This window comes from Haemaphysalis longicornis, unplaced genomic scaffold (genome assembly GCF_048455015.1).
Source record: "Haemaphysalis longicornis isolate Haplotype H1 unplaced genomic scaffold, Haemaphysalis longicornis Haplotype H1 scaffold_3, whole genome shotgun sequence".
Classification (NCBI taxonomy): Eukaryota; Metazoa; Arthropoda; class Arachnida; order Ixodida; family Ixodidae; genus Haemaphysalis; species Haemaphysalis longicornis.
The window spans coordinates 77149665-77163336 of NW_027526335.1; the positions used below are offsets into that span (position 1 = coordinate 77149665).

Below are 13672 nucleotides of genomic sequence, written 5' to 3' on the forward strand. Positions count from 1 at the left end.
TGCGCAGTCATTTGCCAGGAAGGAATTCACCTGAAAGAAGACATCTCTCTCACAGCGAGAGAGAGAAAGAGAAGGAGGGGGAGAGAGGGAGGGAGGGAGGGAGGGAGGGAGGGAGGGAGGGAGGAAGAGGGCAACATCTCTCATAGTTGATCAGCCTTGCGTGCGCAGCGTAACTCAATTAGAAGGCCCGGATTGCTGAAAAAAGCGGTCGCCTTCGCAACTGACATGCGAAAACAGGAATCAGCGGAGCTGGTGGTCTTCATTAGCTTTAACGGCTTTTTTGTAAAGCGTTAACTTCACATTTTCTATAGGTTTTAGTTGGCTTTTCTGTAGCTTTCACTTGGCTTTTCTGAGATAACTTTCTGAGGTCAGCCCATCTTATCGATAGATCGGACACTGATTCTGCCGACCACATGCCGTCTCCCTCAACCAGGAAAATAACTGCACGTTAAAGCATGCGTCATCACTAGGCGCAGCCAATCCCCGACGCACACCTCCCCACCCGAATATGTGCGCTGCGACGGGCACTCCCCACACCTGCTCGTTGGCTCTTTTCCCCTCACTACTTCCCCTCACACTTCTTGGCCTAGAATTTTCTTCCTCTCTACTTTGCTGCGCCAAATTTTGAGCGACGCCCGGCACGGCTCTCCACCCGAACATCTGCGCCTCGACGCGCCCTCCTCGCACATGCTCGTCGGCTCCTTGCCTCCTCGCCGCTTTTCCTCACATCTCTTGGCCTAGCATTTTCCTCCTCTCCACTTTGCTGCGCCGTTTTTTGAGCGACGCCCGGCACGGATGGAACTGAAGCATAAACAGTTCTGCTGTTAAAATTTTCAGTGCGGGCCTGCTAAGCGATATAGGCGCGTGCGCTTTTCCTGATAAAGGAAAAAAGTTCTTACGAGTACTAGTGTGCGTGAAGTAACCGCACAAGTATACGATATATGTGAGTACATGTACCTACATTTTGGAAGCACTTGTAGCCACACCACTGGAACAGGCACGTACTACCCTCACAAGCCCCGGACAGGTTTTTCTACCTCCCCTCTCTTATAGTCGGCATCCACGCTGTTAAAGCCACGAGATACCTTTTAACCCGTTTTTTTTTTCTCCTATCGATGTTTGAGCGAAGAGCCCCGTTCCCCGTGGCGGTGTACCTGAGCACGGCCGTCTTCACGGGCGGCACGGGCAGGTTCCTGCTGGTGCCGATGGGCGATATCTGGAGCGCCTTGACCAGGTCCCTCCAGCGCTGGAGCACCCGGCTGTAGCTGGGCTTGGACTCGGGCTCGCCCTCCTCGCCGTGGTGGCTCACGTCGGCGCTGCTCGAGTGGTGGGACAGCAGGTCGTCCGAGGCGTCCATCAGCGTGATGCTGAAGTCCTTGAGCAGGCGACGCTCGCGGACGCGCACCTTCTTGTTCGTCACGGCTGCGGGACACGCGGAATAGAGCAAGCGAGACACAGGCTCTCGATCTGGTATACTTTATATACACATAATGAAATATATAGGGAGAACGATGAAGCGTATAGAAGATGGGGGGGGGGGGGGGGGGGGGGCAAGGAGGAGTCAAAACTTTGGGCAATGGAGCAGCCTCAGTAGTACGCCTGCGTTCCGACAACAGGGCATGCCTCCGTCAGACGAAGTCAATATCTTCATTGGAGATTTTTTTTTTACATTTCTTGAGCTCGACAGCTCCTAAGGCTAGCCTCAATAGAATGCGGACGCTATAGCTTTCACCTTTTGTACCTTTACAAGCAGTGGAAAGCACATGGGATCTAACACCAGTGCAGTGCCTCTCTGTGCCCTGTCAAAAAAGACAAGAAAATGTTCTGTAGTTTGTCGTATTTTCTCGCGTCGTACTGTCGTCTTGTCGTATTTTTGTCGTGTTGTGATTCTGATGTTCTGTCGTGTGTCGTATTCCTGTCCTGATTTTGACGTTCCGCCACGCCGAATTACTGACTTGTCGTGATCCCAATGTTCCATCAGAAATTGCACACGGATTGAATGTTATTACCCATTGTGAAAAGTAGCGTAAATGGCAGTTCTGTTGTGACTGCAGAAATGTTTGTCGTTGAGAAATTTTACTTTGTCGTTACGACAGAAATGTGTGTCGCAACAACAGATGGCTTTGTCGTAACAACAGGACTTCTGTTGTCCCAACAAAGTTTTTTTGTCGTACGACAGGACTTCTTGTTAGGTTTTTGCGGTATTCCTGTTGTGATTTAGACTGGGTGACGTATTTGCTTGAAAGGTTCCCGCAACGAAAATGGGAACACTGACTTTTTTTTTTTTTTTGCTGCGACATCCAGGGCTCATTCTCGCTGCACGACGCGGAAGGAGATCAAGCGCGTGTGACGACTGCCGCATGTATATCGCAGACGCATCGCAGTCGCTATCACGTCGCCTTGCGGATTAAGCCCTCAGCTCTGCTACGGTGTCTAAGATAGTGGGCCTCTTCGATTTACAGTGTCGGACTCACCGCGGATAGTCCGCGGGTAGTTCGAGGATTCCCCGAAGCCATAAAAATACATGGAAAAATCGAATGCCGGTCTGCTTCTCGGGGAGTCCGCGGTGAGTCCCAGACTGTAAATCGAAGAGCCCCAGTGATAGTGCAATGTACTCTGGCATTTCATCATTAAAGGCATTCCTCCTCCTCCACCTCCTCCTACTCTGGCATATCATATGTATCCCCGAAACCATGACAACAGCTCACCGGATATCAAGATCAGTGGTCAACAACACGCCAAAGTTTTCACGGAGCCAGATTCTCGGCAGCCTATCGCATAACTGATGTAACTGTATGCTGACTTGTGCATGCCACATAACCACCCATGTATGCTTGTGTAGCTTGGGCCCTTGTCACTGTGTCAGCGTTTAAGCGAGACTTCACCGGGAAATCACGTGGGTACTGTACACATGAAATGAGGTCATCACATGTGAGGTCAGATGACCACAAGTGACGCTGGCGGCGCTGGCGGCGCTCTAAACAGCGATGGGGAAGACCGGGATGTGGCTACGCTGTCGCTTTATCCCTTGGACACATGTTTGTGTGCGTGATTTATTGATTGATTGATTATGAGGTTTAACGCACCGAAGCTACACAAGCGATGATCAGGCGCGCCGTAGTGAAAGGTTCCGGAATAATTTTGACCCCCTGGAGATCTTCAACATGCTCCGAAATCTCGAACACGTTTTCGCTTTTCGCCTCCACCAGAAAATCGGCCGGCTTGGGTGCGTGCATGTTTGTGCGTGGCTGTGTTTTGGGGAACCGGACATGCGTGAGGTTGTATTGGACGTACTATATGCGGCATTTTCCAAATAAATTGTCGTAGTTGCAAGCATAGCGTCTGACTGTGCCATTTTTGTGGTTTCATTGTTTGTTTTTTGCAGTTATTTATTTTTTTGTTCATTTTAGACATAACTAAGCAACCTCTGACTAACCGTAGCGAACATAACAGACTGCGTCCCCACTCAGCATGGGTCTGCCAGAGAGCACAGAAATGCCTTCACAACAAGCAACCCTGAAAGAGCAACGCACCCGCTAAAAGGTCGTAATTGATGTCTGTCAAGTTACGCGAAGGCCCTTCCACCTGGCAAGCAGATTTTCATGCCATGGGATCAGGAAAAGTTTTCGCGACTTGCATATATGTAGTACTCTTTGTCTGCAGAATCGTGGGTGCGTAGTAGTGTCTATATTAGTACCTTCGGCGCGCTTCCGCTGCACCTTGTTGATCTTCATGCCGTTGTCCTTGAGGACGTCGAGCAGGTCGTAGCGGAAGGAGGTGATCTGCTGCTTCAGCTCGTTCACGTCGTCCTCCGTCACGGGCGCCTGCTCGTGCTTGCTCTGCTCGCTCGTCACGTACCGCCACACCAGGCTCTTCATCACGTCCTGCACGCCATGCATGTGTGTGTGTGCAGAGAGGACTTCTTGACCCGGGAGCAAACACGTTATCATGATGATAGGCGCACATCTAACTGCGCATGCGCAACACAGCCCAGACCATGTCTTGATATTATCAAAGATTAGGGGATGAAATGCTCTGCATATCCCATCTGCATGCTGCATGCGGTTAGCTTCCACGAGTGTTTTCATTATACACTGTCTTAAATTTACGCCTGGATGCATGAGAATGAAAAAAAAAAAAAATGTGCCCGTAGACACACGTTTACCCTTACGCAGTGTCATAGTCGTCACGACCTCATGGACGGGGGATAACCCCGTTCCTTGAATGATCAGTGGAATCCCCATCCCGCTCGTCATTGAAAATAGGAGTGTTAGCTTTCTGTAGCCTGGTCCGGCTACACCGGGAGGCCAGTGCACGGGGCTCTACACTAGTTGCACTGGCGCAGATACGGTGCGTAAAACAAAAGAGAAACCGCCTGCAGCCCGAACTACAAAAATCAGAACCCTTCAACCCTGTGTTGAGGGAAGCCCGGCGAAATTGTTGCTCCGGTGGGATTTGATATATGTGGAGGTTTAGATTTATTGGGGATCTGCTATGTTGATTTACAGGGGCAGTGGCGCGATGTCTACGCCCCAGACGAAAGACATACGATCGGTGGGCAAAGATAATGACATTTTGTTACAGCGCGGCTACGCCAATCACGGAGCAGGCTCTAGTGCTCCGCACAAGTGGCCGCCGAAGAGAGCACGGCATTGAGCATTGTCCGGGGGGACAATGTTCAATGGGGGACCATACTCCCTCCGTAGATGACCATGCTTCACTGTGCAACACACAATGTCGGAAAGCCAGCTTGCAAAAACCAAGCTGTTACTGATCTCCTTAAAGTCGGCTTCACGTCTAAGTATATAAATGCTTTACTAGGCAGCAGACATTTTTCTTGGGTCTAGCATGAAAATATGGAGGCCCTAGGACCTTTTTAATTATGAACGGTGGCCAACGAAGCGAGACCCTGGTATCCTAGCCATATGATACTTCGCTGTAAAAGGCAGTAATACCGGGTCATGCTCAAGGAACTGCTTTGGCTTCCAGCAGTGCCAGGGAGCGGGACAAAGTGTTGGAGGCCCTGGGTGCATACTTGGGTGCCTCGGGGCTCCACAGTGCACTTCGCTACAACATTATGTAACCGCCCAGGTTGTAGTGGAGTGCTGCTGCAGGCGTAGCTTTCATGTGTGTGTATATGTGTGTGTGTGTGTGCGTGTGTATGTGTACAGGTGCCTTTTCTGCTGCACCACTCTGTCCTATACCTTGATGTTTATATGTCTAGTGTTTATATGTATTTGTCCTTTGCTCTCGTTTAACTCCTCGTTTTTTTTTCTTTGACTTGTTTAACTCCTCGTTTTTTTTCGTTTTTTTTCTTTAACCTATTCGTTGTATATATGTTCCTTCTCAATCTTGCCTATGTATTATATGTGATTGATGTAAGCCCTCTACCCTATCCCCCTATTCCTATGTACTTTTTCCTCCCCATCCCATCTCCCCTACACCAGCAGGCGTTCCGGTTTCCGCCCCTAGGCGAGGCAGTTTACGCTTGTTGGTGGACCTTCCTTTCATTCTATAGTTCAATACATACATACATACATACATACATACATACATACATACATACATACATACATACATACATACATACATACATACATACATGCATGTACATACATACATGCATGCATGCATGCATACATACATACATACATACGTACATACATACGTACATACATACGTACATACATACATACATACATACGTACATACATGTATACAGACATACATACATACGTACATACATACATACGTGCGTACATACATACATACATACATACATACATACATACATACATACATACATACATACATACATACATACATACATGCATACATACATACATACATACATACATACATACATACGTACATACGTACATACATACATACATACCTACCTACATACATACGTACATACGTACATACATACATACATACGTACATACGTACATACATACATACGTACATACATACATACATACGTGCGTACATACATACATACATACATGCATACATACATACGTACATACGTACATACATACATACATACATACATACATACATACATACCTACATACATACGTACATACGTACATACATACATACATACGTACATACATACGTACATACATACATACATACGTACATACATACATACGTACGTACATACATACATACATACGTACATACACACATACATACGTACGTACATACATACATACATACATACATACATACATACATACATACGTACATACATACATACATACATACATACATACATACGTACATACACACACACATACATACATACATACATACGTACATACGTACATACATACGTACATACATACATAAATACATACATACATACATACATACATACATACATACATACATACATACATACATACATACATACATACATACATACATACATACATACATACATACATACATGCATACATGCTTATCATCTAGTGAGGAGCAGAATTAGGCGCGGGGACGGGGTACAGCTACTCATGAGAGACGGTGGCGGATAGGAAAGATGACAGACCATCGTCAATCCTGAGGGGTGCGATCATGGTCCACAGCGATGTGCCACCGGCAAAATCATGATCATCTCTTCATCATGCATGCCCTCCTTCTCGCCCGGCCTTCAAGGAATTTGTGTTATAGCTTACACATTATGTTCTCTGGGAACACATATCGGTTCTGTGCAGAAATTTGAGAATTGACTGCAGTTATGAGTTCATGATAATATTTCACCGTATTTACAGTATTTTCGCGCGTATAACCCGCATCAAAAGTACGAAAATTTGAGGGGTAAAGTAGAGGAGCGGATTGTAGGCGACGCATTTCCTTCGGTGCAGCCTCACGGCAATGCGCGTTGTGCCGTGAGAGGCATCAACAGCAGCAATAGCGACTAATCCGCTCTTATCCCACTGTCCAAGCTCATTTTTCACACACAGCTCAACAATATGTAACGGCCCGGACAAAAGATATTGGGCACATCAGCTACAGTTTTCCGCAAAAGAAAAGTGCCGTTCAAGAGCAAAGAGTGTCAGTGCCAATACTCAAAAAGGCCATGAAAACACCTCTCCATACTATGATGATGATAGATATGAGTTGAATTTTTTTAATGAGTTGGTGGCTTTCTCCGCCACAGTGGCCCATTTTTAGATGCCTAATTTAACGTAAACTCTTTCTAGCTTTTACTTTTTGCTGCATAATAATTGTATTCTGGATTCATACAAGCACGGTAGAGCGACGTCTCTTGATGTTTCACTGAATAGACCACTCAGCCTCGTGATGCATCATTGAACAGACCATTCAAAGCACACGTCAAGCATCTTTACGCTGAATAGATGGATGAAGATTTCTATGACTTAACGCCGACAGGCCGTGCCTGCAGACGTGATGTTGCGCTGTTTTGTAAGAGGATCGTCAAGGCATGGAAGGCGATTTCAGGTGAGATGGTTCGCAAGAGCTTCAAGGCATGCAGCGTTACAACCGGCGTGGGCGTAGCTAAAGACGATATTGGGTATGACAGTCGGCCAAAGCGATGGCTCCAGCGACAGTAGTGACTGTGAGTGATTGTGGCTTAGGCCGGGCGGGAAATGTGTTCAATATGCCAAATATAGGTACGTTTTTTGCTTCAACAAATGCGCCCTGTTGCTTTAGCAGCATCCTGTATAAAATTTATCCAGTCTTTCCTGTATAAAATGTGCAGGAAATAAGCGGGGATATTTAATTTTTATTCGTGGACTGTGCGGGTTACATGCAGGGGCGGGTTACATGCGCGAAAATACGGTATTAATGTGTTAGCAATGAATCGGTCATGTCGGCACAGAAGTGACCGGCGTCGTTACGAGATGGTTACGAGGACGCACGAGAGAGAGGGTACGAGCAGCACGGAGGGGAGGAGGGAAGTGGAGCGTGGGTGGTGCAGAAGTGGGTGACGTAGTTCAGCGACAGCCAATCAGCCGCGGTCGGAAAGCGATGACGTGACGCCAAGACTGCGGCAGCATCGACGTCGCCGCCGCCGTCGCGGTAGCGCTTGTTGCTCGGTTAAAGGAAATTCAGAATAATGGCGGGGACTAGTCTGTAAAAAACAATTCCTTTTCTTTTTCAATTCACGAAAGCTTATCCACGGGCATTTTAGTTTAGCAAAATGACTGAACCTTTTTTGCACGAACCTGATATGTCAAATCTTCTTTCTTTGCATGCAGTCCGTTGTCTCCAAGGTAAATCTGCAAGAGAAAAAGAAAATTGGCGCATAATTAACGAATGCGTTGGTTTAGGCGAATACCGTTCGGCATTCATTATTTACGTGGATCGACAGGCGCACTTCTTGAGCCATTTATTTTTTTCTTTTACATCTGTACAATTATTTTATTTATTTATTTATTTATTTATTTATTTATTTATTTATTTATTTATTTATTTATTTATTTATTTATTTATTTATTTATTTATTTATTTATTTATTTATTTATTTATTTATTTATTCATTCATTCATTCATTTATTTATTTATTTATTTATTTATTTATTTATTTATTTATTTATTTATTTATTTATTTATTTATTTATTTATTTATTTCCTAACTATAGCAGACGGCCACTTATCGGGACACGAGATCGGGGTGAAGTTTTGTGTTGATTGGAAGCCTGTTTTGATTGGAAGCCTAAATTTCACGTCGTGTCGTAGAAATGAAGTTATGCCGTTTTTCAATTACGTGCGGATCCATTTACAGAGAGAGGAAGGGCTGTTGAAATTCTCCGGGCGCCTTCCGCTAAGTCCGACCAATATGAGTTATGTGGGTGTATTGAAGCTCTTGGCGAAATGCCACACGCCACCTCCGCGGAGCGAAGGCACTTCCAAGTACAACAGACCAACCAAAGCGTGTACATACCTTGTCCTTCCTCTTGGTTGATTTGCAGGTGATTAGCTTCGTGATGTGTCGTACGAATTCCAGCAGGTTGAACGGGGGAGGCAGCGTCTGACCCGGCTGGAAGTACTTGAGAATCAGCTTGGCACGGCCGAACTTCCACTCGGTGTCCGCGCGCTCCTGCAAAGAGCGGCAAGTTTAAATTTCAGTCCCATTGCGTCAGCAATGGGTGGGGCATATCGGCAAAACTTTCGCCTCGATCGACGTCGCTCTGTCAACGGAGCGAGAGACAGAGGAGCACAGGACGAGATAGCGCGTAGAGGGAGCTTGCTTCGAGAGTGGAGAGAGCTGCGTTCGCACCGCCGGCGACGTTTCCGTGGAGGCGACAAGACGAAGCGCGGTTCGCCAGCTGCTTCTGCCTCGACGGGTCCCGTGACGGGTCCCGCGTTGTATAGGGTCGAGTGCGCAGCCAGTGCTGACAGGATACAGGACGAAATGGGAATGACGGCGGCGAGATGCCGATATTGATCGACAACACAAGGAGAGACAGGTAGCCTACGCGGCTGCTAAATCGAACGAACGTGACCACTGAGACGGTTTGTGGTGTACAAGGGGCACGTGAGAAGCGCCTCCACGGACTTGCGAAGCCGGAGCAGGGGGCGTGTCGGGCGGAGCCTAAATTTCACGAGGTGGAGGGCTAAGACGCTCACATATTTAAAGATCATGCCATAGATACTCAATGAATTTCTCTAAAATTTAAAGCCGTGTAATGAGAATGCCGCGGTGCCTGAAGAGGGCAGTTTCTTCGCACGAGGCATCCGATGGGGCAGTAAGACACCATTCTTACGTCTCACTTCTCCCATAACGGTGATACATGTCGAAGAAAGTGAGTTCGCCTCTCGTCGCAGTTACCTTCTGGTTCTGACGCTGACATGTCCCTCTAGCACACGGAACGACACTCCGCACCATCACGTTTGCTATTCATAAATTAAGAAAGACAAGAAAGGTAAGCTTCCGCATTGCTGGCTTTGATAACTTGTATAATTGTCGATCGCGTTATGTGTATTCTGTAGCATGCTACTATCCATTCAGACATCAACCCATTCATTCATGAATCACTGTGCGCGGGCGCACACGCACGCGCACGCGCACAGGCAAGTAATCAAGAATACAAAAAAAAAAAACATGGCAACGTGTATTACGACATGTCGGCCGAAGTGCAAGCCTTTTAAAAAATATGATACAAGTATCTGAAAGCCGCTCTCTGTAGTTCAGCTGCACAGGAACGCTGCATGAACCAGACAATGCGCCCAAGATGCAAATTTGGCGAATGACGAGCTCAGCATACGATTTCACTCAAAAACGGAATGCGGGCATTAATGACCACACCCCAGGCGAGAATGACGTTGCGCTATGTCCCTGCGCAGGTACCGTTTTTCAATCAAATTGAATGCTGGGGGAAGGGGGGGGGGAGTCATTCGCCTAATCGGTGGGCTTGGTCGCAAATCTTGGTAGTTCTTGCGACGCCTATTTTAAAAAGACACTCAAGGATAAGATAAAATAAAAACACACCGAGAATTTGGCCGGAAGGCCCCTCCGCGCAAACAAAGGAAAGAGCTTGAGTCAAGTAAAAGGAGAACTTTCAAATAACAAGCCGCCGGATCATGCAGCCAGCTGTGTCACAGACTCAAAGGCGACACCGTGCAAAACAGCAAGCGAGGGCCTGAGAAGAGCCATTATACGAAGAACTAGAATATAGGTCGGGAATTTATCTGTAAAATAACTTCGTATCTCCGGACTGGTGACTGGCAAGTCAGAAACATCCATAATCACTTTGATTCACCTCGCCAAGGAACTCCTGCATTCGTATCAGGTATTTGCTTTCCTGACCTCTGTGCTTTACTCATTGGGCCGCCTCTGCACCTTGCCGCGGACGTGTGGAGCAAATAATATTCAACAAAATTACAGCATTCTTCAGTCGGCGGTTAAGCGCGATAGTAAAGGCATTAGCGCAGCACGCGCAGTACTTTTTCAATAATTGGGAGAAGGATCAGAGTCAAACGTAAAAGCCACTGGGAGTGCAACAAGCCAGAGTTCGAAGACTGACGAGTTCACTTTTAGAGAACAGCAGATTGATTGATTGATTGATTGATTGATTGATTGATTGATTGATTGATTGATTGATTGATTGATTGATTGATTGATTGATTGATTGATTGATTGATTGATTGATTGATTGATTGATTGATTGATTGATTGATTGATTGATTGATTGATCAATCGGGCTCGATTTCAGCTACAGCTGCATATAAGCCACGAGAATAAGTTGATCCGGCATAGCGAATACTGCCTGAGGCAGCTAGCCTGGCCAAACGGAAGTCGCTTGATCCTATCTGGCTGGCTTCAGAATTGTTTTTCTACATACGAAAGAGGCAAGTAGGAAGTCAACATAAATGACATCTTTCCAGCACCATGTGAACAGCCGCTTTGTGTACCTTATTGAGACCTCATTATCTATTGCTTAAACGCTTATGATCCGGGGTCACTGATTAATAATACGTGTGTCGTCGAATTTCCCTTTCTTTCTTCCAGGGTGCGCTCATTACACTATCGCGTGTACCCTGGTCTTAAAAGATTCCATTGTTCGCTTATCACTACTCTAAATGGGGCTCTACGTGGGTAGCAGCTCGTGCGCCCAAGAGTCGGGATCCGTTAGATAACTCCCGTGGATAAGAGTCGTACAACGGAAGGCGAGAGTTCTAAAGATAACGGGGCCTATCCGGACCAAAGAGTGATCTCCTGGCGTAAATAATTATTCGGGCCACCGAATGTTTCACTTCATACGTGCTTGTTATTGCTAGCACATTTACCAGAAGAGTGGGATTTTCTCTTGGGTTTCATTTGACATCTACTGACTCACTTCTTTCAGTTTTCAAGCAAGAAATTCGTAAGTATCACACAGAAAGAAATGCTGCCAGAACAATAGCACAAGCGTTATGAAATGTTTTCACCAATATACATCACGAAGCAGCATGCCTTATATGCCAGTTCTTAACACCAGGTAGAGGCGCAACATCCGTGCTGGGTCTATTTGAAACGATGTTATGTGATAATGTACAGCCACTAGTTACGAAACAAAAAAAAAGATTTTTATGGCTTTGTCTTTGTTTTTGTTTGCGTAGGGCACTGAACACAGAGTAATGCGCGCACCCTTCGTTTCGAGGTCCGAAAGAAGTGCGGAATGCAGTTTATGTCCACCCAGATGCGATACCAGTTGTTCTACTGCAAGGTAAGTGTGCACTAAAGCTGGACGAAAACACAATACAAATATGTGTCACGGGGAAATCCCTACGGCCTCCGGCTTGTTTCGAAAGATCTTGCAATCTGTGTGTAACCCCCGACAGCTAATAGCAATCACTTGAGGGGAGCGCATGAATGCGGCTGTGCAAATGGCGTTAACTGGGGCCTCATTTCAGTCTGATCCAAGAATTTATTAAGTTTCTTTGGAGAATCAATAATGCTTTATTGATTGCGCTTTTATGCGACGTATATATCCCGCGTATTAGTTCGATTCGGCGCAACTTTAATCGATAGCCAACACGAAGCGTCTGCGGACGACGCTTGCGTAAATTGATCAATACGGTGTAACTTTGTGCCCAACATGTGGCTTTCAAAACTCTTTTTGGGACTGCCCTTTGCAGTTTCCGCCTAATTAAGACCTACTTCATCCGGTTCACTCTCATACAGGTACCCGTAACTAATACAGTAAAAGCTCGTAATTCGAACTCAAAGGGGAATATAAAATTGTTCGAGTTAAGCGGAGTTGGAATTAGCGGGCGGGTGCTAGAATGAATGGAAATCGCACCCCACTGCGCGGGCAGAGCACAAAGAAGCCACCTCTGAACTCGTTATCGCAAATTAGGCGCTACTACACGTTTGTGGTAGATGATTTCGTAAATAATGTTTAGTAAATAACAATGGCATGCGCCGGAGCACTGGCGCGCCAGTGGCGCGGTGCCCTCTGCAAAAACGAAATAAGCTGTTGCAGGAGCGCAGCGCGATCGCCACGTGTTGTTTGTTTGTTTCGTTGTTTTGCTTCTCTAGTAAATTTGGTATGCTTTGGATCTGCAACACATTGTAATCACTCTGGGCCGACTTCTGCGAGGAGCGATGGAAACCAGGGGATCATAGTCAGAATCAACCGTTCTGGATACCGACGCGTTCGAATTATCCGGAGTTTTCCCCCATTGATGTATACAGGGCTGTGCTGGCACCAGGGCGTGAGTTCGAATTAACCCAAGTTCGAATTAACCGAGTTTGAATTAACGAGCTTTTACTGTATAGTCTTGGTTCCCCTTGAAATTTCCCTGCAGGAAAAAAAAACTCGTTTTCTTTTTGGTGACTTCTATTTCCTCAAGCACAGGGAAACTTGGTGAACTTCGACTTCCTCGCCACCTGACTGGTGCAGCAGGCGCGGGCTCACCGATATCCGCTGGTAGGAGTTGCTCATCATGGCAATAAGCAGGTTGAGCAGGACGACGATGTTGATGACGCTGTACGAGCCGAACATGAGCAGGCCCCAGAAGCGCGTGTAGCTCTTGATTCCCGTCAGTTCGAAGTTGGAGAGATCCACCAAGCCGAAACTTGCCCAGAACAGCGACTGCGAGGACTCGAACAAGCTGCGGCGGGGAATGAGGCAAAGCATCCGTACACCGCATCGCGTAATAACGGCACGCAGCGCGCTAAACCCGTCCATGGCACTGGCTTCCTATTTCC

At 46.5% G+C, this 13672-nt stretch overlaps 1 protein-coding gene across 1 annotated transcript in view; it reads right to left on the bottom strand.

Annotated features, from left to right (window-relative positions):
* Window positions 1-13672, bottom strand: part of LOC144174669 (transient-receptor-potential-like protein) — a 47613-nt gene that overhangs the window by 3351 nt on the left and 30590 nt on the right. Inside the window, exons 12-16 of the mRNA XM_077703468.1 lie at window positions 13380-13575; window positions 8921-9076; window positions 8202-8255; window positions 3698-3884; window positions 1155-1422 (exon numbers count right to left, since the gene is read on the bottom strand). Coding sequence (XP_077559594.1) covers window positions 1155-1422; window positions 3698-3884; window positions 8202-8255; window positions 8921-9076; window positions 13380-13575 — 861 coding nt within the window. The remainder of the gene's footprint in view (window positions 1-1154; window positions 1423-3697; window positions 3885-8201; window positions 8256-8920; window positions 9077-13379; window positions 13576-13672) is intronic.